Consider the following 25,969-nt stretch of genomic DNA (forward strand, 5'->3'; position numbering starts at 1 on the left):
CTCCCCTTCCCTTCCCTTTCAATACTTCTTATTTTTTTTGTCAAAACATATTGCACAAAGGCTATTATAATAAATTTATGTCCATTGTTATATCTTAAGTTTCACGTCTCCACATTCACATTCGCATTCGCTAGAAATAATGAAATAACATTAAATATATATGGCTTACTTATATTTTATTCATCACAGCTTTAAGTTTGTTTGAGCTTAAATTTTTCTTCTTAATTTTTAAAACTTACATAATCTTGAGGGTCAAAGTTTAGAATATTTTGAATTTATTATGAGTTTAATCTGATTCATCTCCGAACAGTCATATTTCAGTATAGGTTCTATGTTGAAATATGATCGGGTGGTGTGTTTATAATGCATTGATGCTGTTCAAATTTAAATTAAAAAAGTTATATCTTTAATGCATTAATAACAAAAAAAACCTCTCATCTCACCTAACCATGTCTTCATCTGGAGGGGTTCCGACACACTACTTGGAGAAAGGTCCTTGATTTTTCAGCAATGCTACTACTAAAGCGGATTGCAAAAGACCATGTTTGGTATTTAGAATATTGTTCCCAGATTATCTGACCTTTGGCTTACCCAATGCACAAAGTTTACGAAGTTATGTGTGAGAGAGTATCATCATATATAATGTGATGCTGTGAATGAAATGAAATGAGTGATTACATCCGCATAGTATAATTTGTTTAACTAAAGCCTCTCCAGACTTTGAGTGCTCAGAAGTGCACATGAATCATTTTGTAGTGTTGTTTGCAAAATTCGGTATGCGTTCTAAGATAGTTTATATGTTTTAAGTTATATGTTCTTATATGCTTTGAAAATCTGCAAGTTTAAAACCGTTACTCTGTATTCAAAAAATGCGCAGCAGCAGCATATTTGACTGAGAGGATGCAGTGTGTTCTGTAAATCCGTTACCGACTGATTCAGTGCAAGTGACAGCACAGAATATCACATGTCGACTATCTCTAGACATCAAGAACCTTATAGCTACAATACCATGGAATCTAGAACGTAACAAAAAAAAAAAAAAAAAACACCTCTTGTGAAATCTTTTTTCTTTCGTGTTTTTTTTTTTTTTTTTTCACACTTTCTGTCAGTAGACGTTTTGTATTTTGATATGAAAGGAATTTTGAATTTATGTATATTTCAAAATTTAAGTACTTCTGGTACAACTTACAGTAATATTCGGATACTTTCAAGTACTTCGGACTCATGTGGTCATTTATGAATATATGTGTGAAAGTGAAATTATCAAAAAAAAATTAAAATTATTAACTATATACTAAAAGAAAACTCCTATCATTTAAAGGGAAAGTTCCGTAGAATTGTCCATTAACACATGCTTCATCATGCACTAATTAAAAACATCCCGCTCCACTGTTCTTAAATTGTGTTCTGAATTTAATCGGGTTCAGCCTCGTACGAATAGACTATTTGCCAATGAGAAGGACATATGAAAGACAAATAGCATGAAAGTTTTACGAAAAAATAAACAAAGAAAGCATGTGAGTTCGAAACATAATTTCAATGCCATGAAATTTTGTATTGCTGCCTCTGTTTGTAATGTCAAGTTATCCATTTTGTAGAAGGTTAAAATCGTTCGCTAGAGTTAGCGTGAGGAGAACAACACTTATATAGCTGCAAGATAACTAAGCGAACATCAATTAACTATGGGAACATGACACAAAAGTAATTAAGTGCCTCTTTAAAATAAAATGTTTGTAAACTAGCATTTGTTATTATTAAAATTTCGTAAATCCACTTTTAATTATGTTGTCATGAGCAAATATCTGCATCCTTTAACGATCCTTATAGACCCGAATCAATATCGAAATCGGTTATATTTTATAATTCTTCATCAACCAACTCAAGAGACAGCACAAATATAGATTATCGCAGGCTACTAAGTTTTGACTTTACACAGTCTTGAAGGAATATTTCTGGGAAAAGTTATATTTCAAACAAATAATACAATTTTTTTGATTTTAACAAGAGATTATTTCTGTCGCACTCGCCACTAAAAAGTAATATTTCCACTTATTTTCACTTTCAGCGAAACTGAAAATTTCAGTTGCACAATTAAGAATTCATACATTTCAACCTATTTTGCTGTATAACTATAGAGGTACACATCTAATGCAGAGATTTTGTAGCGCGCTTAGAAGGATGATGCATATAACACTTTTGGGTAGAATAGACCTGGTTCGAGTCTCATCGTGATATAAGAACGTTTTTCTGAAATAAAAAGATTTATTTAATTAAAGATGAAATCAGGTTTCATGCCACATCAACATGAAACCAACTAAGTTTATTCCGATTAGTTTTTTATCGTTCCGACAGACAAACGATTCTCAGCAAAAATTGCAGCGAAATTTAATCAAGAATAGCGAGAGACGCACAATGAGTTTAAGAGGCTTGAGTGTAGGATATTAGTTCAAGGGTAGTCTAAGGGATCAGAGAACCTGGATCTGAAGAAGGAGGGTTATCTAAAGTAGACAAGACATAGATTTGGAAGATGAAAAAATATCACAAACTTGATCCTGAACAAAATTCGTGAGCATGGATTGTCCGACAACCAGAGATGTAACAAAACAGCGTAATTCTGAATAGCAGGAAAATAGTACAATGCATGAAAATAAACAAATAAACAAAAATAAGAAAGGTTAGCGAAGATTTATCTACTGAGATAATATCACAATTCCCAAGAAATGAAATGAAAAGAACAAGAACAGAACCACATAAAACTCTGATATTCAAATGCTCGGGTCATTTGTATACCAAAATCATAAATTCCATAATTTGAACGCCAATAACGCCATTTTTTACTGTGCAGTTAAACGCGTTGAGTACTATGATGCAATAAGGGTGAGCTCTGTTCATTTGACCAGTCTCATTTTATTCGTGTTTTATACTGTAATAAATAAATGAATGTATCTCAATCTCAACTGTGTTAAAGATAAATAGATAAAATTGTGTAAATTTGGAATATTTTTTCAGATTGTAGATTTATATAAATAGGGGGGGGGGGGATAAATAAAAACTCTTCCTGCATTTTTTTTTTTTTTTTTTTTCATTTGAGAAGAAATGGCTATGAAATTTATAAACACAATTGAAATTAAACATCTATCTAATTGAATCAGTATTTGCTATATTTAGATTTTTTTTAATTTTATCGAATCCGTTCTGAAATCCTTCTGGAAGACAGGAATGAATCAAGAAACTTTTCTAGGACCAATATAGATATAGATATATATAGTCATGTACTTATTTTTATTTTATTTATTTATTTTATTTTGTATTTTGTTACTGAAACATTTCTAATAAAAGCGTTGTTTTTTGTACCTTTTTTTTTTTAGAGGGTCGAGAGTGCGTCAACTGCGGCGCCACATCTACGCCGTTATGGCGGAGAGACGGGACGGGCCATTATCTGTGCAATGCCTGTGGACTGTACCACAAGATGAATGGGCAGAATAGGCCGCTCATCAAACCGAAGAGACGACTGGTAAGCAAATTTCGGACATTCTTGCTACCTCACCTTACGATCACGTGGTATTTATTTTTAACACGCAACACCATCTCCTGTCTGTGTTGATGCTCAGAAGACTGAATAACCTGTCAAATGTTTCTCATTTTCTCTCTCTCTCTCTCTCTCTTTCCATTGGAGTACTTTTTTGAGTTACCTCCATAAATAATGATCATTTCTTACTACAAATACGACACGATCTAGAAAGTGGAGCTTTGCCCTTCTCTAATATTTATTTTCAAAGATAAAAGGAAGTGGCATATAGTCTATGCAGTAGAGACAGAGAGAGAGAGATGCTGTACCTCCTGCCCTTCAAGTACAACTTTATCCTAATAATAAGTCCACGCCAGAATTCACGTAAGGAGTGTCAAGAGTGGGGTATTTATCACGCACTCGATTAAAGAAAGCTCCGATTCACAAAATAAATAAATAAGACCCTGAATAATTTTTCTTTCAGGAAAATGGCCGCCACGATTCTGCGTAGTGTAAATATTACACACACACACACACACGCGCGCAATTATGCGTTACACGTGCTAAGTGTTTCATGTGGTACACGCTATAATCTGTAAGAGGAGATTACAGAGTTAAGAGAATGATTAGTAGAAAAGGGAACAATATTAGAAATTCTTTATAACATACCAACTATTAAAAAAAAAACGTTTTTAATTTAACTTCAAAATACACAAATATCTTGAAGAAAAAGACTTTTCTCGGCTGAGGAAGATTTCATTAGTCATTACTATTGACTAATTAACGCAGTAAAATGTAATTAGACGAAACATATCTTTCAGTTTTTCACAAAGAAAATATGGATCAAATTCTAAATTTCTTTTTGCGTGAAAATGATATTTATTTTATTCAGTTTACTGATAGCGAAAAATTCAAAATTATAATCCGAATTTTTGAAATTATTAAACATTCATTAGTAATATTGATGAAAACAAATACTATATAATGATTTAGGCGAATGTTAGGAATAAATTTGTGCTGGTGGCCGAAAGGGATGAGATGAGAGAGAGAGAAGGTAACATAAAATTTTATAACAGTGTGAATTATTTGAAAACCAACATACGTTAATTGTTCATGAAGTCTCACATTTTATGTTTAGATTCCTCGTTGAGTAGGATTCTTATGTTTCTTAGATTCAGCCTATTCAGCTTAGTCCATACTGGGAAAATGCCACTGCGCGTTAACCAGTTTTCAGCCAGTTGTGCGATGTAAAATCACACGGGTAATCCGGGCCTGATTATAAAGTTGGGAATTCAACTTTATAATCAGAGAATAATGTAGAGAATTCAACATCATAAAAGCACTCATCCATAAAAAAAAAGTTAAGTCGAATACATAGAAAGTAGGATGTTGGCCTGCAGTTTTTTATTAGTGGTATTGTTGTTATTAATACTTCTGCTGCTTTTATGGTAGTGCTCGTATTTCAGAGGAAATTTAAATTCTCGCCTTTCTGCACAATTATTATCAGCCAAGAGGCCACTTAGCTAAATTGCACCCCCTCCTTCTTCTGTACTCGGCTAACTTTTTAATTTTTTTGTTTAATGGGAGGGATATCACTTATTTTTTAACTGAAATAGTTTAAATACATGAGGCATAACTAAGTGAAATCGGTTGAGAGATGCTACCTGCGGTAAAGGTCCACTTTACCATCCATCCTCCAATCTGACCGATGACAAAACTATCTGGACGAAGTAATCACTATATTCCAAATTTAATCCAAAGCAAAGGAAACAACCCCCCCCCCCCAAATAAAAAAAAAGAAATCCGCCATTTTATTTTGACCATTTTTTATATGACTTCCAATTATGAAAAGGTTGTTAATTATGAAAAGGTTGTTTACAACCTTTTCATAATTAACGTACCATACAGGGCTACATGAGCACTTGACAATAATAATTATCAGAAAAGGAGTTACCCATTTCGGATTGATTCATAATTTTAATTATGTTCAAGAGTATGACTATAGAAACTCTTCTCTCTTTTGGTTAGCATTCAAACATTTGGGGACCCACTCATCATCCGCATAAAACAAAGAGCTGAGATTAACACCTCCAATTTTGATATCAGGTTTAAGAACGGCCAAACCAGTCGGGAGAACAAGCTGAGAGACTTGGTGCATATAGTTCATGGCTATATACTTCAGCATTCATTTTAAATAACTCCTCAGAGAATTCTTGCGTTTCATTTAGTAAAGTTCAAAATGACTAAAATGACTAATCAAAAATAATTTTCTTGTAAAACTGAAAGGAAAAAAAAAGAAAAAGAATGGGAAAAGGAATCCAGCCGAATCACGCTTGAAATTCGTTGCGTTTATCCAGACTTAACAACAAGAAATTGCAAGTTTTGTGGATGTTTTGGATGGATGATGAACGCTTGAATGTGGATGTTTTGTATCTCTACAAACATATAGTTTAATTGAATTTAATAATCCAGTCAGTATTTTATGTCTGACAGAAAATGACTCCGTGTGTCTTACAGTTACTGCAGTAATCCTTGCTCCAGTTTTTCTGATTTATTGATTCATTCACTGTAAACAATAAGGTAAGCATGAGTCTGTAAAATGAAATGAAATAAAATAAAAGCAAACTGCAATACAGTTCAATCTTGGCCTCGAAGGTCATTGCGACAGGCAGAGAGCTACAGATCCACTGAATCACGAACTTTATTTCAAGTCAATTCAAGTGCTTTGCGAAGTGAAATGTGGACTCCATTTTTTCTCACAGAGAGTTGAATAATCATTTTCAAAGTTACCACTCTATCAAATTAAGAAATATATCTCTAGTAATCATTTTAACATTTTTTTTCTGCAAGAAAAAATTGAGTTTACAGTTGGATCAAATTCATGTCCAGTACCATTTCCATACTAGGTCATCAAGTTAATGTGTATTTTCGGCCACTCAACTTCGACTGATATCCAAATCATAGATTTATATGAGACGATACTTCATTTTGAAAAATACCTTACAAAACTGATCATTATCATTGGTTTAACTGATTACTAAACTTGACAACTCAAAACGTTTCGGTTGCTCAATAAACTTAATTTGAATTGCTATTTTTCGCCTGAGTAGCGAGTTTTCAGCTTCAAATTGTTGCGAGTAAATGATTTGCTCGGATTATGAAGACATAACTACTAGTACGTTTAATATTTGTACTGGTTATGTACTCAGTGATTTCTATTTTACACACATCCTGTTTCATTAAACAGAACAAGCTTTCAGATCTGTTTCGGATTACATACAATGCTTAGCATTGTATGTAGTTAGTGCCACGAGATTTTTTTCTTGCATCTCTTCCTTTGCTTTCATCTTTTTTTTCCCATGTTATTATTATTATTAGTATTATTATTATTATACTCAACGAAACAATAATAACATGTTCAAGCAGGAATAACAGATACTGTATATCAATCATTAGTAATCTTTTAAATAATCGCTATATTGTTATTACTGTCAGTAATCAATAATAATAACAATACTAACATGTTCAACGGGCATAAATGCACATTATCATCTTTAACTAGGTACTTATTATTGTATATTTACATTATATCATTAAAATAATAACAATCAATAAGGACATCAGGAATAACTAATAGAAGTATAATTAGCAATACTAATCTCCTTATCAAGAACAGGCAGGTTTTAGGAGAGGTAAAGAAACCAAAGAATAGCAAACATGAGATGGATTATAGAAAGAACAAGAGAATTTCAGAAGGAAGTATTCATCTGTTTTTATTGATTAGAAAAAAGCTTTGCGTGGATCACCAACAGATTGTGGATTGTAATGAGATCAATGGGAATACCTGAGCATCTAATTATCTTGATAAGAGAGCTGTATGACAACCAAGAAGCTTCAGTAAAAACAGCCTTAGGAGAAACAGATAGTGATAGCGTGGAAAACAGGGATGCTGTAGGGTTGTATACTGTCGCTCTATCTATCTTTTTAATATTTATAGTGAATATATTATGAGAATGGATGGTTAACTTAGACAAAGACTCAGACGGAATTAAGATTGGTGGCAGAAAATATAAATAATTTAATATATATATACATACAGATGAAACAACCCTCTTAGGAGAAACTAAGGAAGATCTGGAGCGGTTGATTTTATTGGTTAAGAGGGAAAGTAACAAAGCCAAGCTTAGTTTAACCATCAGAAAAACAAAACTGATGGCTTCTCGCTATTTAAATGAATTTATAATACAGGGAGATAAAATAGAGATCATTGAAAGTTATGAGTTACTGGAATCCAGAATCAGAAATGATGGTAAATGTGAAGATGAATATTAAAGGAGGATGGTCATGGGGGAAAAGCAATATTAAACCTGACAAAAATTATGAAGGACAGAGGTGTGAGTAAGGCGACGAAAGTTAGAATTGTCAAAACAATGGTATTTCCAGTAGTGATGTATGGATGTGAAAGCTGAATTATTAAGAAGAAAGACAGAAAGCAAATCGATTCATTTGAATTATGGGCATGGAGGAGACTGTTAAGAACTGCAAAAATGACCAATAAGAAGGTTTCGGATAGTACAAAGACAGACAGAATGCTCTTTGCAGACGATGATCGATAAACAAAAATTGATGCACTTTGGACATGCGAGCTGATGATTCATTGGAAAAGGCAGTTGTGTTGGAGAAGATTGAGATAATGAGAAGAGGAAGACCACAAAAGAGTTGGATGGGCAACATAAAAGAACTTACCAACTTGAACTTACAGTTGCTGAAAGAGAGGACAAGAGGCCGAGTTGGATAGAGAATCTTTATTCACAAGATCACCAAGGTCGTAAACGACTGATTGCGCATAACAACAATAATTTCCTTATCTTGTAATGATCGTTATACATTAAAACATTTATTTAAAAAAAATAAAGACAAACAGATGTGACACCTACATACTTACATCGCATAATGGTGTAAGAATAATTCGGAAAATTTCTAATGCATCCGTCAGAATGGACGTAATTTTATCCTTTGTCACCAGGTGCACATGCTGTTATGTCAGTAGAACAGTTTCTTCGCAACAAAATGCTCTATGTCGCACGAATTTAGATTTGTGTGAAAACCTTCCGAATAAATTATTTCATTTCAAATTTGGAACAATTTCTGGTTTGTTAAGTTTCATTATTTATTCATTTTGTAATAAATGTTTCGAAGTACGAAGTTCATTAATTTTGTAATAGCTAATTTGTTATACGTTGTACTACGAGTTAGTTTTAAAGATGGTAGATCAACAGCGATAAATGCGCTAGGTAAGGAACCGGGCAATGAATTTAAATCAAGAAAGCTTGTAAAATTTCAATGTTATCATTATATCTAAAAATAAATGGAAATAATAGTAAATCAGTCCATGAACATTTAGCGCACAGGATACATTCGGAATGAGAACCCTTCTACGGGTGAACGCGTAGAAGATTATTCATTTATATATAACAATTTGTTCACCAAAAACTTCAAGTATATATATTCTCTTTTCTTTTTTTTTTATCTTTCTTTTACGCATTCTTACTCTCGTAATTCTGCACAGTAGGGGGACAGGATAAAGAAAGCAGACGCCGACAAGAAGCAGTAGCGGCCAACTAAGCCATAAATATTTGCTCGTCCATAAACGCAGGTCTCCCTTCATCTCTGCCCAACCGTCAAGCCTAGAGTGACAAGACATTATAAAAAAAAAATCCTCAGGCATCTCCCTGAGAGGAGGAAATAATGCATCACAAAAAAGTTAAAATAAATAAACAAGCATCGAGCGTAATTAAGAACTCCATGCTTGTTAAGCCAACTCTGATTGTGCGGTATGTCAGTCTTACTGGTAAAAATAAGTCTCGTGCTCCACACGATATCTCTATGTGCAGCGGGAGGTAAGTGGCTGGAGTATGTCAGCTGACGGTATCACTAAATCTGAATCTTGTTTTGCTGTTTCTACTACTTGATCGGAAGAAAGACAGATTGCATCAACTCACGGCGTAGACATGAGGAAAATCGGGACAGTCAAGTTGACGCCTGGCGGGAAATTCAAAGGCATATTCATTACCGATATGGAAGCACGTGTTTCTGAATGCAGTACCATTGAACAGTATAAGAAAACAGAACATCATCAAAAATAAATTATAAGCATTTCACTTCATTTCACTTTATGCTGATGAGACTGCCCCCATCTGTGAGTGGAGAAGCTTCATGGTATTGAGGATCGAGATGATAAGAATTACTCGGAAGCCACTAAAGCTATGATACTAGTATAATATGTTTATTAATAACGCGTGCTGTACGAGGCCGACTAATTCACTTTCAGTTAACTTTTTTTTCAAATAAAGATTCTTCGCCTCCAAGATCGCATTAGATATCCAGGTCATCCAAGTGAAAAACAAATGCCAAGTCTTATTTAGAATAGCACTTAGTTAGTTCTTTCTTAGACCATAACGGTGTTTATGAGCGAAAATTACTTTTAGAACACAAGCATAGAAGAGCATGGAGACGTGCTAGCAATGCGAAAGCGTATTGGAAGGGAATGAGAGAGGGCACCACAGCTCTCTCTCTCTCTCTCTCTCTCTCTCTCTCTCTCTCTCTCTCTCTCTCTCTCCTCTCTCTCTCTCTCTCTCTCTCTCTCTCTCTCTCTCTCTCTCTCTCTCTCTCTCTCTTTCACGGGATCATTTTTTTCAGCCTTCAGGTAACAAAGCAGTAAAATGCGTATAACAGACATCAATTCTATTTTAATAGGCCTCAACAGTTTAGGATGCACGATAAAGTATTGTCCACACACTAGTGCAGTTTTTAAATAGACAAATGAAGTGCATTATCGTCCATATTTCCATATACCGTTATCATCTAATATCTCGCATATAAATCAGTCCCAAAAGTAAAATATTCGAGATGCATCTGACTAATGAACAGTGCTTTAAAAACACTCCTTAAAAATACGGTTAACGATCAAACCATTTTATCTTATTGACGACCTGGTTGGCCGAGTGGTTAGTGTATCCGTTCTCCAACCAACAGAAAATGGGTTCAAATTTCGATGTGGGCATGGATGTTTGTAATTGTCTTTAGATGGGAAATAATTTCATCGCCCGGTGTGAGGCCACCGTCCGGCTATTGAAGGCGTGAAGCGGCTTGGAAAAGTTCCATGTTTGGTCTCTAGAGAAGGATTTGCGAGTGGAAGTCACATTTAAAAAATAATAAAACCTTTAATATCGTATTTTTAGAATAGAGCTGCTTATTAATAATTTATAGCTGATTAAAAATAAACGATTAAAATTCAAAGTGTCTGTGTTCTAAAATATAAGAATTTGCCACATTTGAACTGTTTGTGATTATTTCCCGACAATATTACAATTCAACTAAATAAGTCAGACTTCTCCTTTTCTTCTCGAACTAGTTTGTCTCAAACTGGTCAGTCAACTATCCCAGCATAAACTCCTGTCACCTATTGTTACCATTCTAATTACCACTGTTACCGGTCGGGAACTCTAAGATGGCCTAATCCTTCACAGTTGACATATGGTCAGCCTGTCTGTGCACTTTACAAAACAGGCGAACAGCAAATAAGAACAACTGCGGAAGGAGTAACATTTCGATTAGATAAGAGGTCACGTTGGATACAAACATGCTAAAATATTGTGACGGTGCTTTAGAGAATAGTATCCGCATTGCGGTGCATTTTAAAAACTACTAACAAATTAGCGCACCAAGCATATCCTACATTTCATAGTCAAGATATTTCTGACTGATAAACGATGTTATTAAGGACACTATTAAAAATAAGGTCAAGGATATAAGGAATCCTTTATTCAAGTTTTTTTTCCCACCGGAAAAGACTTCAAAACTGTACTTACTTTTTTGTAAAAGTAAGTACAGTTTTAAAATTTGTAAAACTGTACTTGATTATACAATAAGAAGTGTATATTAAAATCCACCTTACTGAATGTTTGAAAGATATTAACATCTGCCATACCTGAGCATTTCGTGATAGTGCGTAGTGTATAAATTCATTCTACTGCGTTTTGAAAATTGAAAAGAATGTTCTGTGTGTGTGTGTGTGTGTGTGTGTGTGTGTGTGTGTGTGTGTGTGTGTGTGTGTGTGTGTGTGTGTGTGTGTGTGTGTGTGTGTGTGTGTGTGTGTGTGTGTGTGATATAAGACAATTTCTACTGCATTGCCGTGCATCTCATAGTGACGTCGTTTTTCTGTTCCAGTCTGCTACCCGCCGTGCCGGGACCAGTTGTGCCAATTGCAAGACAACAACGACGACCTTGTGGCGGCGGAACCAGAATGGTGAGCCGGTCTGTAACGCCTGTGGACTGTATTTCAAACTCCATAACGTAAGTAATCGTGTTGAATTATCCAGTAGCTGATCAACTAATTCACCTTACAATTAAATCCTTCTTTGTGAGGAATGCTATATATTTCAAATAAAGGATTACAGTGTTTAATTTTGAACACATACAACATGTAATATCTTCCATCCAATATTTAATTCTCTCTCTCTCTCTCTCTCTCTCTCTCTCTCAGTATGCAGAAGTATTCACTGTTTTAGTTATAGGTTTTCTGTAGAGACTGCAGTGAGGCTACCTCTTTGAAGAAAGGGATAGCCTCACTGATCCTTCCTAATTCAATAAAAATGAAACAAAATAAAGAAATGCATTGTGAAGAAATCCTTCTCCCCTTCATGGTTATTTTTGTTTTACCAGTAATTACTTCTACTATCGTGCTATGTGGTCTTAATATCTGAGGAATATGAAACTCAGATAATCTAGTGAGTCCGCAAATCATTTTTCACATGAAATTTGTTATTCATTCGGTTTTTATTATTGAAACTTCATGAGACGCGTGAAATTTATTTCTTATTCTTTTACATCGATGAAAAATAAGTTTTTGGTTCTAGGGCGAAAATGAAAAACCCTTTGATTTTATCATTCAATCTATTGCTTTCTGTTAATGTTATTCATTGAAATTATTCCGTTATAATATACTTTCTGAAGATAGCAATTTTCCCAAAATATGCATCGCAAAAGTTCGTTTGAAACAGCTGAATTTAGAAAAAAAATGGAGGATCTAAATGAGAAATGAAAAAAAAAATAAATAAATAACATGAGATAATCAAGTTAGCTGGCTTGTTTGGCCGAGTGGTTAATGTACTTGCTCCCCAACTAATACGACGAAAGCTTCAATCCAGCATAGGCTCAGATAGCAGATGAATTTCTTGTTGTTGTTAGTTGATATCAGTATTGCCACTTTTATCCAAGATGAGGTATTGGACAGAAATTACTACTTCCTAGCCGGGTGGGGGGACCATTGCAGACTGCCATCATTTTTCGAAATGTCCTCTGTAGAGTGTGTGTGTGTGTGTGTGTGTGTGTGTGTGTGTGTGTGTGTGTGTGTGTGTGTGTGTGTGTGTGTGTGTGTGTGTGTGTGTGTGTGTGTGTGTGTGTTCATAAGGCCGGTTTGTCTGTTTTAAGGATGAAAAACCTGAGTTTCCGGGAGAAAACCCTCTATCTCCGTTTGAGACCTGATAGAATTCCTCACGTCATAGACGAGAATGGAACCCAGATCTTTCCGACAAACACGGTGTCGTCATTACCGACTGTTCTACTGAGGCTCTGAAATTTCTTCGTCCGATGTGAGACCATTGTCCTGCTTACTGAAGGCTTGAAGTGTCTTGATAAATTTCCATTAGTCTCTAGAGCCGAGTTTCTATCTTATGTAAAAAATGAAATAAAATTTAAAAATATATGTTAGCACATCCATGCCATTAATGTACCTATAGGTTTGCAACCGTTCGTGGCTGGAGTCACATTAAAATACAATATTTAATGATGTTGACTGACAAGAACAAAATAAACATCATAGTTATTAAGCACCTGACATTTTATTGGATTTAAAACCAGCCTCCTCGGAGCAAAAAAAGCGGGGGGGAGGGAGAAAAAGATACAAAAAGAAAAAAAAATTCTTAGGACACAATGCACCTGAACAATGGCGCAATTGTAGAAACAAATCAAAACTACGGTAGTCAAAAGAACTAATGTCCTATCATAGCGCACTTACATGAATTCAAAGTAGTTTACAGCCATTGAGAAGCAGTCCTAATAGTCATTGTTAATGCTGACTTCAAAAATAGTCTTTCAAATTTGTAACGAGTTTTGTGTAGCATACTAATTTTCTTCTGCTTATTCTTGGGAAAAAGGACTGTTCAACATATGCTCTCGCGGCCCTTAGCAGTAAGATGGTAGAATGTATATTTTCTGTATATGCATTACGTATATTATTTCATGCTCTTCAAGTCGAATGCTAAGAGGGTGAATTATCTATCCATAATTGCAAGTGCAATCTTAGCAAATAGCTGTTGCAATTTTAGAGACATACTAAGGGTTAAAATGCCAACTCCTAATTGAACTATAATTACATATGATAGTTATTAGAGTTATACACGTCATGTAGTTTGAATACTACTTTTCTATTACACTTCAGAAGTTGAAAATTAATTGCATTACTAATTTACACACATAGGATGTAGCGAGCGGTCATGTATTTGATTCTCCTTCAGTTGCTAGCATTAAACTTATAAAAGTTCAAAGCATCTCATTGCAATACTTCTTCCTGATTTACGCTTAAACGTAGACCCACAGTTTACTGTGCAGTGATTCGAAACCAAATCTGAAGGAATAGAGTGGTTAGTCCTTAATCCCGCAGTGTCCTATGTTTGTATATTGCGTGTGTTCTTCTTGGCTGGTTTGCCTGTTTTTGAGGGATGAAAAACCCTAGTTTCAGGCAGAAAAAACCCTCTACTCCCGTATGAGACCAGCTAACTCACCATTTCATTAAAAACCTCTGATAAAGGATCCTCGTGTCATAGACTGGATTCAAACCCGGGTCGTTTCAACCAAAGATCTCGCCTAAACCAACTGAACTACATAGTTCATTGTTCTATGGGGGTTTACTGCAACGTTACTGAAACAAAATTTTGAGGGACCATAACTAGAGCTGTAAATGAACAGCTTATTTGAACTTTTCATTCTTTGATATTCTCCAAAGTCAATATTGGCTTTTAGTTACTCGGAAGTTAGAATGTTATTCTCTAATGAGAATGATAATAATAAATCTGAGTCTGCAAATACCCACATCTATTTTTTCCTCTGTTTTCTGAATGTCAATGGTTTCCGGGTATTTCAAAACACAATGCATATTGATATATTTTTAATAGTCAGTTGTCAACGATAAAATCAGCCTTGTTTGGTGTTATACTGGTTCTAATGAATATTCTTCATTGGAAAGACCTGAATTTGATTCCCGTCCGTGATGTGAGGAACCTTTATCTAGTCTCTTTCGACGAAAGGTGAATTAGCCGGTCTCGTACGGATATAGGGAGTTTTTTCACCCGAAAATTCGGGTTTTTCGTTCCCCAGAACAGGCAAACCGGCCCCGTGAACACACACACGGATTACAGTCAGGAATACTTAAGACCTAGCCATAGGCCTGATTCGTCAGCTATGCCGGTCCCGAGCCCGGATAAAATTAGGGGGAGAGGGATTGAGATGGTGCCATACCTTCCCGTAAAAGGGGCTCACGGCCGTTGTATCATCACACGAAATAAATAAAATCTTCATTCTTTCCCTAATTTCAGGCTCACACGCCGGGAACCTTCGTATTTGAACATTCTGTATTTTAGATCTATAAACCTAGGTTATCGAGATTATCTCCCAAATCACATTTTCCGCATTTTCGTAGTCTCCAGATCTAGCTCTTGTCTTAAGCAATTTATTAGATCCGAGTCCCCAATCTCTTTGACTAACCGTAAGCAGTAACAACCCAAAAAGCGCATTGTATAACGTGATATTCATGGGCTGGTTTGTCGAATGAAACCTGTCCACTCTGTATAAGATTGACTAAGAGCTGAGTTCGAATCTCGTCGCTAATGTGAAGAATATTTTATTCAGAAATAAAAATTCAGAAATTTTTATTTCTGAATAAAATATTCTTCACATTAGCGACGAGATTCGAACTCAGCAGGGCCTTTTTTCAACTCTAAGAGAGTTGAAAAAGGCCCTTTTTATTTCTGAATAAAATATTCTTCACATTAGCGACGAGATTCGAACTCAACTCTTTTCAAAGAAAACATTGCACATCACTCTTCTAACTTGGTTATGGAGGACCAAGGAAGTTTAATAAATATTGGATATTCTGATGAACGTGCAAGGCAGTAGTGATTACTAAGATTACTAATAAAATTACAAATGATGAGAGATCAGTTTATCTTATTGAAGAATGATAATAAAAGAATGACAGTTCCCATTCACTTCAAGATAGTTAGATTTAAAAAAAAAAGTAATAAGTTTATTGTTATTTTAGTAATTAGATAAAATATAATCTCACAAAACTTAAATTATTCATAACTTTTATATTCATTTAGTAATCCGATCCAAAATATTATAACTGGCGATTTGCAATTATCAAATGATATATGCGATTTTAAAAATGTATAAAAATACATCAGACAGCTAAGCAGATTATACAGATATCACCGTGCATGGCTCAAGTTTTGGAAAGGAGTTGAGAAAGTTCATGGTACTCATTTTCACCCAAAAAGGAATTCTCTAACCCTCACAAAGTGCCCTGTCTCACCGCCAAACGTTTCATCATTGGCTCTTGTTTGATTATGGAGTAAGAGGGAGGAACACCACGTATGAGGAAATAAAGATTTTTTTTTTTAAAAAAAGAAAGAGAAACTTATTCATTTCCAAATAATACTAATTTCATGTAACTTCAAATATAATTCCATTACGTATAATCAGTTCACTTTATTTCAACCATAACTCAAGTGAAGGAGCTCAAATTGAAAGAGAAATATCAATTTTATTATTTCTTGCAACTACTTTTACCTAACATTATTAGTCTACTTAACGGTTTTTTCTTTATCGCGAAACCACTCATTCCTGTTTTACTACAATTCCGATGTGACTTCACATAGCAAAGTAGAAGATTCCTGGAAATAAAAATGAAAGACGGATGTTCAAACATTTCGAAAGAAATTATGGACGATAGTGAAAGTCCTTAGAATCCCTTCCCCCGCAGGACAGTTAAATGAAAAAAAAAAAAAAAAAATGACACGACGTACAAGAGTCACCTGCGCATCTTAACGGAGGTTGGAATTCCTACATAATTTGGTTATCGCCATAAATCAGAGTCGTTAATGATGTCACAAAAATCTACAATTCAAGCAGGATAGAGTTAGCCTTGTTTCCGTGCAATAAATGTTTGTAAATACACACATACGCTGTCTGTGGATGATGCTCCAGGGCATCAAACGCAACCCCACGTCTCGTTTGTGTGCGCGCACATTAACATATCGTGTCTGTTATGTGACCCAAAATGACATGAAATTTCCAATGTTAGAATCTTGCGTAATAACAAGGTTGGATGTTTGTGTGTGTGTGTGTTTTATTTATGTGTATGTGTGTGCGCCAGTAGGGGGGAACGAGATTATTCTTGGAGCCCATATGTCTTTCTTCCGAATAACATTCACGAACCACCCTCGCATTAGAACTGTACAGTCTTGCCATACGATTATGTAGCGTTCTATCGGCGGTTGATTACCAAATAACTATCCCAAGGGTTTTGTTCATCGAGCAATTTGGATTGTTTAGATGCTAATAGCTACAGAGCATGGGCCGATGCTAATAATATTTCAAGGTTCCTCTTTCGCTCGAGGGGATCAACTAGGGGTTAATTTTCTAACGTACGTTGACGATCCGCAGCTGTAATTAAGGACTAATTGATATGCTGCTCAGGTCTGGGTTTCCCTCTGTCCTTGTTCGTAGCCTCCAGGGGAGCTACGATGAAGCGGTTTATTTCACTTTTTATTTTATTTATTTATTTTTTTCTTTAATGCCATTTTTTACTAGCTTGCTGAAGAAGAACACAGCGTTAGAAGTAAAAGGATGTGCTCATGGACTTTCCAATTGCTATCCTCACATTCGTAAATAACTTTATATTTATTTCATTTATTTAATATAATTTTTTTTTCTCGGAAGATACTAACAAATGAAAGTTTGGAAAAGAAAAGTTTAATAGACCATTTCTCATTTGAAATGGAACTTGGAAACGTCGAGATTATAGTAAACAATTAACGCTTATTATGCTAATAAGTGGGATAAAATTGAAGGAGTTACAGTCACAAGTATTATTTTAAATGAAATCATTTCATGGCATCCTAAGAAATTTTAGTGAATATAAACTGCTGAGTTCTATTCAAATATTTATCTTCCATTTATAATAGTTTAATATAATATTATCATAAATCATTTGAAAGCCCTTATTACTATGTTTATTGCGGGGAACATTTGATATTAGATGCACACTTACACGAATAATGCTTAGTTTTATTTTTTTATTTTATCTCTTAAAATGTTACTGAATGAATTCTTTGGGATGCATATCCCCCCGAGAGTTGCGAGATGTAGAAAACAGATCAAATTAAAAAAAAAAAAAACTCACTATAGACAAATGCTGGTTTCATTCATAGTTTATTCACAATGAGAAAAAAAAAATCACATATTATCCTTAGCCTTAAAATATTAAAAAAAAAAAAAAACATTTAAGTTACTGGTATCTTTATGTTTTTCATGAATCTCACCCGCAAAAGGTTGGAAAGCCAAAGCAATTTTTATTTTAACTGTGCTAGGATAAATCTTAAGATATTTCATTTAAATTTAACATATTAACTTGAAAAAATTTAAATGAAAATTAAAATTTGAAAACATACAATTTCAAAAAGCCAAATTTAAAGAAGTAAATTAATGTTCATCATTATTATATTTTTTTAATAAAATATATATAAAAATATATAAAAATATAAAATATATTTATATTTTTAAGTTTTTCTTTTCTTAATATTTTTAAGAATGATGTAGCTCGTTATTGCTTAAGCAAGATTAGATTAAGTTTGATTTCTGTTCAGGGTTAGGTTTCTATGCCTATTAATAGGCGTTAGCCCGCGGTGGTTATAAAACAATTAATTGAAAGATGTTTGTGTCAAGAGAGAGAGAATGGAAGGTAAAGTTATTCTGAGAACAACTTTAATCGTTGTCATCTTCTAGACATTTGGTATTATCAAAAGCGAAAGCAAATAAAAAGTTTTGTGTGTGTGTGTGTGTGTGTGTGTGTGTGTGTGTGTGTGTGTGTGTGTGTGTGTGTGTGTGTGTGTGTGTGTGTGTGTGTGTGTGTGTGTGTGTGTGCGTGCGGTGCGTGCGTGTGTATGTGTGTGTGTGTGTGTAAATAAGACAGAAACAGATCTTTTAATATTGCTAACTGCTGACGCTTAATTTTCAGATCATTATTTTAAGCGTGTGCAAATAGATATTTAAATACGTGCTGATTTGCATATTGTAGCATTTGTCAAGTAAGGAACAGGAGTGCAACGGACTGTCACTAGGAAACCTTTGGATTGGATGTGCAGTTAACTGGAGAAAGTTATAATATATACAGAAGGAAAATAGTAAGTGAAATAACGGAGCATTGAGATACATCAGCTTTAGTTTGAAAGCTTGAGGAGTCATCTCCACCATTATACCAAGGGAGAAAGCAGCAATCCAGTTTCAAAAGATTCTCATCTTGGACAGTGTTGAATTCTTTGAAGAGACAAGGCTTATTTACGTAATGAACATTTAAAATGGAATGGAAAATAATGTTTCTATATCTATAAGAATTGTTTCAGCGGTGTTTGCAATGTTTTCAGAAGAACACGGAAAGCACTAATTTATTCAAAGAAATGCAGAATATAAGTCGCAAATATTATTACTCTAGCAGTTTTTATATTGCCAGACAACACAAAGCCGAAAGAAGGTGGCTACATGTGAGGATATCGACTTTGAGGAAATCGGCCACTCCTCACCTAGCATACTTTGTGTGTGTGTGTGTGTGTGTGTGTGTGTGTGTGTGTGTGTGTGTGTGTGTGTGTGTGTGTGTGTGTGTGTGTGTGTGTGTGTGTGTGTGTGTGTGTGTGTTCATTCCGGAGACCCTGCTCTAGAGACCAAACAAGGAACTTTTTCAAGAAGAAGTGGTCTCACACCGGACGATGAAATTCATCCCTACCTAAAAGACAATCACGAAGAGTTCGAGGCGAGATTCGAACCATCAGGCCGTTGGAGAAGGGATGCGCTAACCTCGGTTAACCAGGCCAGCAAAATGGATGGCTGGATCACTGGTAAAGGAGAGATCAAGAATATTTATAGAATGGTCAGAATTATCTTCTTCTACTTCAATTCATCCGTCCAGATGAGAGGTCAAGGCGAATTAATGCAACTGGCATGTTACTCTGTTTCATCCTCTAAGAGCAAGTATATATAACTGTTAGTAGGTGTATTCACGGGACTGCTTTTTCTGTTTTGAGGGACGAAAAACCCATCACCTCCGTATGAGACCAGCTAACTCACCATTTCACTGAAAACACCTCATAAAAGTTTACGTTAAACAGAATTCGAACCTGAGTCTTTCCAACCAAAGAGCTCATCTATGACGGAACTACGGAGGATCTCAGGATTATCTAGTATTTTGATATGTCCGAGAATTTATATGAGATCGCTGAGAGAAATGCTTCGGCATCTCTAGCAACTGGATCAGTGTAATTGGGAAATGTCTGCATAGAATTACTACCAGACAGTTCCTACACTTAATGGCTTAAAGGCTGTTGACTGCTGGGTATATTCAGAGCTACAAACACAACACTCTTCAGGCCATAGAATTTCAGTCTACATGCACCCAGTTTGCGGTAGCTTGAACATGTACATTCTTCCATGGCTATCTCAAGAATGATATTTCAATCCTATTTTTAAGAAGAAAGTAGCAGCACTACACGTGTCCGCAATGCAAACCTTGGTATTGCTGCTTTCTTAGTACTTGAATGAAATAATTCCATTCAGAATTCATACATATTGACACAGAATAACTCTGATTAAAACAAGCATGTCTGTATACACACACGCACGCGCGCGCATATGCACAAAATCAATGCCTAAATGTTTAATGATGTTGATTACTTGTGTTATCCAGCTATTTAGCAATATTAATTCCAAATAATATACTAAGCATACGTATGTGAAATGAATTTATATAATTTATATAATTCTCACTAAGAAATTAAAGTTGAGAGAGGTAATCCAATACTGGCCCTAGAACAGACTTATATAAGGATCTATTAAGTTGATGTCCTCCCAGAAAGTGAAGCTTCTTCCATTTGAGCCAATTCTTAAACTTGATTATTGTCTTTCCAGTATGAATCCTGAACTTAAAGTTATAGTTAACTGCAACTAAAACATCCAAATCGATATGTTCGTAACTCTTTCTTTCTATTCAGTTTATATCCACTTCAATATATCTTCCTTCTGAATTTCGTACATTTAAATTTCTGCAGATTAAACTTGAGTTTCCACTTTTCACTTTTCAAAACTTTTGAATTAACAGTGTGTGAGTGAGTGACAGTACGTCATACCGGTACCTTGATTCATCCTGAAGAGGAAACAGTACAAAGGACATCCTGACAGTTTATATTCTATCCAGTTTCATGCCATCAATAAACCATGAGAAAGATTTATTCTAATATTTAAACATTTGCAAAGACCAGGACAATTTATAAGAGAGATTATTTTTCATATAAAGTGGAGAATTATAATGCAGTTAGTCTCATAAGTGTGATCTACAAAGTAATGGAAAAAAAGGATTCCCACACAGAAAATCATTGGGAAATATTATGTTTTAAGCAAGGGACACTGGAGTTTCGTTAAGGATAGATCAATATCGACATTTTTTTAAAGTTACTAGAGAAATATATGTATATTATGAAAATGGCTATGATATGATTTATTTTGATTTTAGTAAAGCCTTTGACAGTGGGTCACCTAGGAATCTGATCATTAAAATGAACGAAATGAGGAGTTTGGGAAGCTAATCAAATACATAGAAGTGGAGCACCCTTTCAGTTTTAGGGCCTTTGTTGTTCATTATATTCATTAAAGATTCAAAAGAATTAATTCCATACACCTGTGCACTGCTTAGTGAGATATGTCACCTCTGCTTCCCGCATTATCAGTTGAGGATTGTTTTTAAAATATCATCAATTTCCTTTCCCTCTCTCTCTCTCTCTTATGACATTAGTTATTGCAATTCTCACCTGCATTTCAATTTCTTCATCTTACTTTTGTTCATATGAACACCAGTAAAATTGATTTTCAGTTCGTCCTCTAGCATAACAGAATTATTTTAAATGAAAATGTTTATTACAACTTTCTTTTAAAAAGGATATGGAAAATATCTTTTTTAAAAAAAAAAAACAAGTACTGACAATGCAGGGACAAGACATAGTGACACTACTAATGAAAAGAGGTCACGCAATGTTATCTGAATGAAAACTATTAACAATCGGAAAATATCTTGACAGTAAAATGTCACGATAAGCCTAATAATTTATTTGATGTTTAAACTCATTACCACAATGTTAGTAAATACCGATAATGTTCTTTCAAGTACCTTTACCTAAGCATCCGCGTGTTCAACATTCTCTTTTTTCATTTTCGTGTTTAGGTTTCCATTCTTGATAAGAATAGACACGTAGTGGGACATAAATAGTGGAGCGCCTTCAGAGTTTATGCCTATTAGCATCACCATTAACTCTGAGCTTCACTGGTACACTTCACGATAAACACACTCATTTCATACAGCTTCTGATTACGACACGATACAGTCCCGTTAGTTCCGTTATGCAATAATGCTATCTCGATGATGCATAACATATATGATTATATCAAAATATTTCTCCCTTTCGGCATACTAACCGTAAACTACAATGCAAACATGGATGTGTGTCATAAGCAGAAACAGCCAGTCGGTCAAGCCATTAACTAGGCAAAAGGTGCGTTGATTGGTACTGTCGGGTCTGCCTACGCTGCTGTCAGATGCCATCAACATTTGACAAGGCCATTTCTAGACTGATTTCCGGGTATTTGCCAGAGATTGTTTTTTATATTGTAAAATGCGGTTTTCTTTATTTGTTTAAAATGGTCCAGTTTAAATCTAATCTAAAATGTGGTCGAGAAATTTTAATGAGGTTATCCAATTCGAAATTTTATAAAACTGCAGCATTCGGCTAGCACAACACTGCATGCATATGAACAACAGTGTTGTTAGAAGCAAACCCATGGCGATGTAAATACAGCAAATTAGACTTAATGAAGGTGCTTGTTTCATCATGAGTAAGGATCATTTCTGTACGCGGTATGCCGAAATCCAAGAATGGTCCAAAAACAAGATTGAAAAAAATGAAAGAAAGAAAAGCAACTGCCCAAATTGTTAAACAAATGCCTCTTCTATACTGAAATCTTTTTAAAAAAATAATACTCGAAGCACAGGTTTCATATTCCTTAAAATATACTTAGACGAGAAACTAAAGCAACGACTCTCACCTGACAATAAGCCAACAACTAAATCAGTGACGAAACCTATCCCTGAGGCATCTGTCTGCTCATCGTGGATTCAACTGTGACATATTTCCCAAGTTCCTCACACGTACGGCTGCCGATATAACGACCAGCCTAAATTGTTGATATAATTTATGGGAAAATCCCTTCAACAACAGGGCATTCTATTGCCAGAAGGTAGAGGTTTACATGGGGAGGAATCGATAGAAGAAATACGGGGGTCGTGGTTTGCCTATAGAAGCGGTGGGTGACTTTGGCACCTGCGGCTGCCGTTCCGGTAATTATATACCGTGCGCAGTTGCAGCACTGAGATAAAAGTCAGCCAACGATTAGCTTTTGTTGTTGTAGCATCCATTATGGTCAACAAGAAACCTATATTTTTGGATCTGTTTGCTTTTTCTCTCCCGCGCGCGTAATTTTCCTCCCTATCTATAGAAAACAGATGAACACATTTATAGATTTTTAAAGAAACAGTTTTTTTTTTTATCTTTTGTTGTTGTTGTTAATACGTATCAGGTGAGCTGACATATCTGTGTCTGCCACTGCTGAGGGCAAACATCCTGCACTATAATTTCAAATAATTTCCAGTAATTGTAAGTACAATGACTACACGCACGCACTCTATCGGACAGGAAGTAGAAACGCAAGGAATATAATCACTATTCTTCGGTTGCTGCTAGAAATGCACGTGAAAGGTTTTTTATTATTATTATTATTATTTTATTTTTGTTATTCTTACTTTGTTTCAGAAAACAAGATTGAATAAATTTATCAGTAACTAGCACATCAGATTTTAATCTAAAAGTTGAACTCTTTCAAGGATTGGCACTATTTTAATGCATATCAAAACCTGTATCTCACACAAGAACATTTCGTTGAAATTTGCTCTGAAAGAAATTAACCAAACTTGGAAAAAAAAATAAAAAATTCTCGTTATTCTAAAATTTGCGTGCAGCCTAATCTTTACATGTCCGTCTATAAATTATGTAAAACTTTTAGGGGATTAGTATCTCCGTGACAGCAGAATGATTTAAAATATGTCAGATCAGAAAATAAAATTTCTGATGTTCATTGGAACAATAACTAAATGCCTTCTTCTAATTGATCTCTTTCTATGTTTAAGAAGAAAAAAAAAACAGAACACGCACGTAACAGACATAATACAGTACACTACTGGCCTCGTAGCCTTAATTGCTTCGACCGTCATTCAAAAGAAACCTAATCAAAACTTTCATGGCATCAGGAAGAAACTGACATCGAGTGGATCCAACTGTTCTATGAATCTAATAGGATCTTGGCTAAGGAAATGTGGGCGTATCACGCCACGTCTTGTCTTAAGCTTTTTCACGAACCATTCTTTAGCTGTGGACTTCACAATCACGACCGTCTCAAGGATAAGCTGGTTGGCCCTATGCCTCCCGGTGTGTGCACGAAAAACTCGAGTTTCCGAGTGAAAAAAAACTCTACCTCCGTATGATACCGGCTAACTCACCTTCAGTCGAAAGAGACCAGATAAAGATTGCTCACGTCTTAGACGGGAATCGAACTCAGGTCTTTCCGACCAAAAGACTTCCTTTATACCGACTGAGCTAGAGGCTCTGCATTACGACGTACCTCCCTTTTAATAGGTACGATGACTCTACAATCAACAAAGTTGATTGTAGTTGATATTTCGATATTCGACAGATTCTTTTTTCGTGCAATTTAAATAACCCTTGAGAAACCGACCAATTTTGTGGAAATAAGAAGCGAAAAACACGGATTATATCCAATTAAGACAACATTGAAAATAAGTACTTGCAGACTATGCTCTATCTAGAGTCTACATCATAAAATAGAAAGACGTGAATACGACATCCTAGCTGCTTTTAAAACTAAATATTTATTCAAAGAATTCTCTGAGGAATTAAATGTTTTGTGTTGGAAGATATACGGTATGGAGCAACAAAACAAAACAATAACAAAAAAAAAAAAAAAAAAACAGAACTGAACTTCGACACCCGTGTACTACATAACATATATCGTTGTAGTTATTTAGTACTGTATATTTTCGCCATACTGTAGAAATACATGAAATACAATGAACTAGACCTGTGCAATATCCTCATTTCGAGGATATTCCAAGTCATAGTATCCAGTAGGGGGGGGGGAATTATTAGTAGTAGTATTTTAAAGTAACAATCATTTTTCCTTCCGAGACATGTTTTTTTTTTTCATCTATGAAATCATATGTTTTTTATCTGCCATCATCAGATTATAGTATTATAGTACGTGCAACATGATTCATTTTGTATTGTTTTTTGATCAGATGTATCTTGATCAGATGATGAGAGTTAACCTACTAAAGAAATTTTTAACTATTAACAATTCAGAGTTACTTATTTTTATGCACGCATATCTTTTATTATGTTATAAAAAAGTTCATAACTGAGTTCCTATTTCAGAGGAACCAAAAATATGGAAATTCCACAGGAAGAGGGTGTGAACTATAAAGTGAGTGGTCTCCGATATAAATTTCAACCTATCTGACGAATCAAACTAATCATTCTCGCTCTCGCTCTCTCTGCGATGCATTCCGCAACATGAGGTTGTGAGTTGTCATGGAGTTATCACGAGCTTTTAATGCGACCTGCTGAAACTAATAATGATTCTCTGCGCCAAATACTGGTCAATGAAGAGAGGCGTTATCACCAGTATGAATGCAAAGGGAAAGAAGGCGAGCATGCGCATAAAAACAATCAAAGTCGAGTCAACGACAAAAATTCCGGGCCCAAACACTGGTATAGCAACTCGAAATGTTTGATATATGCTCAGGGGAATTGTGATTTCCATCGGTGTTGTAAGATATCATAAAATCTTTGAATGCCTGCGGACATAAATTGAATAAGAGTTATTATAACAACGCTTATATTGTACCAATCATTAAGAAGATTCGCCAAATAAGTTGGACGATGTACCACTGGA

At 35.0% G+C, this 25,969-nt stretch overlaps 1 protein-coding gene across 1 annotated transcript in view; it reads left to right on the forward strand.

Moving 5' to 3' along the window:
- The window catches only part of LOC150109193 (transcription factor GATA-3-like), a 234,516-nt gene that overhangs the window by 182,655 nt on the left and 25,892 nt on the right, over positions 1-25,969 (forward strand). The window contains exons 5-6 of the mRNA XM_090401828.1: positions 3,369-3,514; positions 11,738-11,863. Of these exons, the coding sequence (XP_090257954.1) occupies positions 3,369-3,514; positions 11,738-11,863 (272 nt within the window). The remainder of the gene's footprint in view (positions 1-3,368; positions 3,515-11,737; positions 11,864-25,969) is intronic.

This window comes from Typopeltis vanoorti, chromosome 2, assembly GCF_054136105.1.
Source record: "Typopeltis vanoorti isolate ZY-2024b chromosome 2, IOZ_Tvanoo_1.0, whole genome shotgun sequence".
Classification (NCBI taxonomy): Eukaryota; Metazoa; Arthropoda; class Arachnida; order Uropygi; family Thelyphonidae; genus Typopeltis; species Typopeltis vanoorti.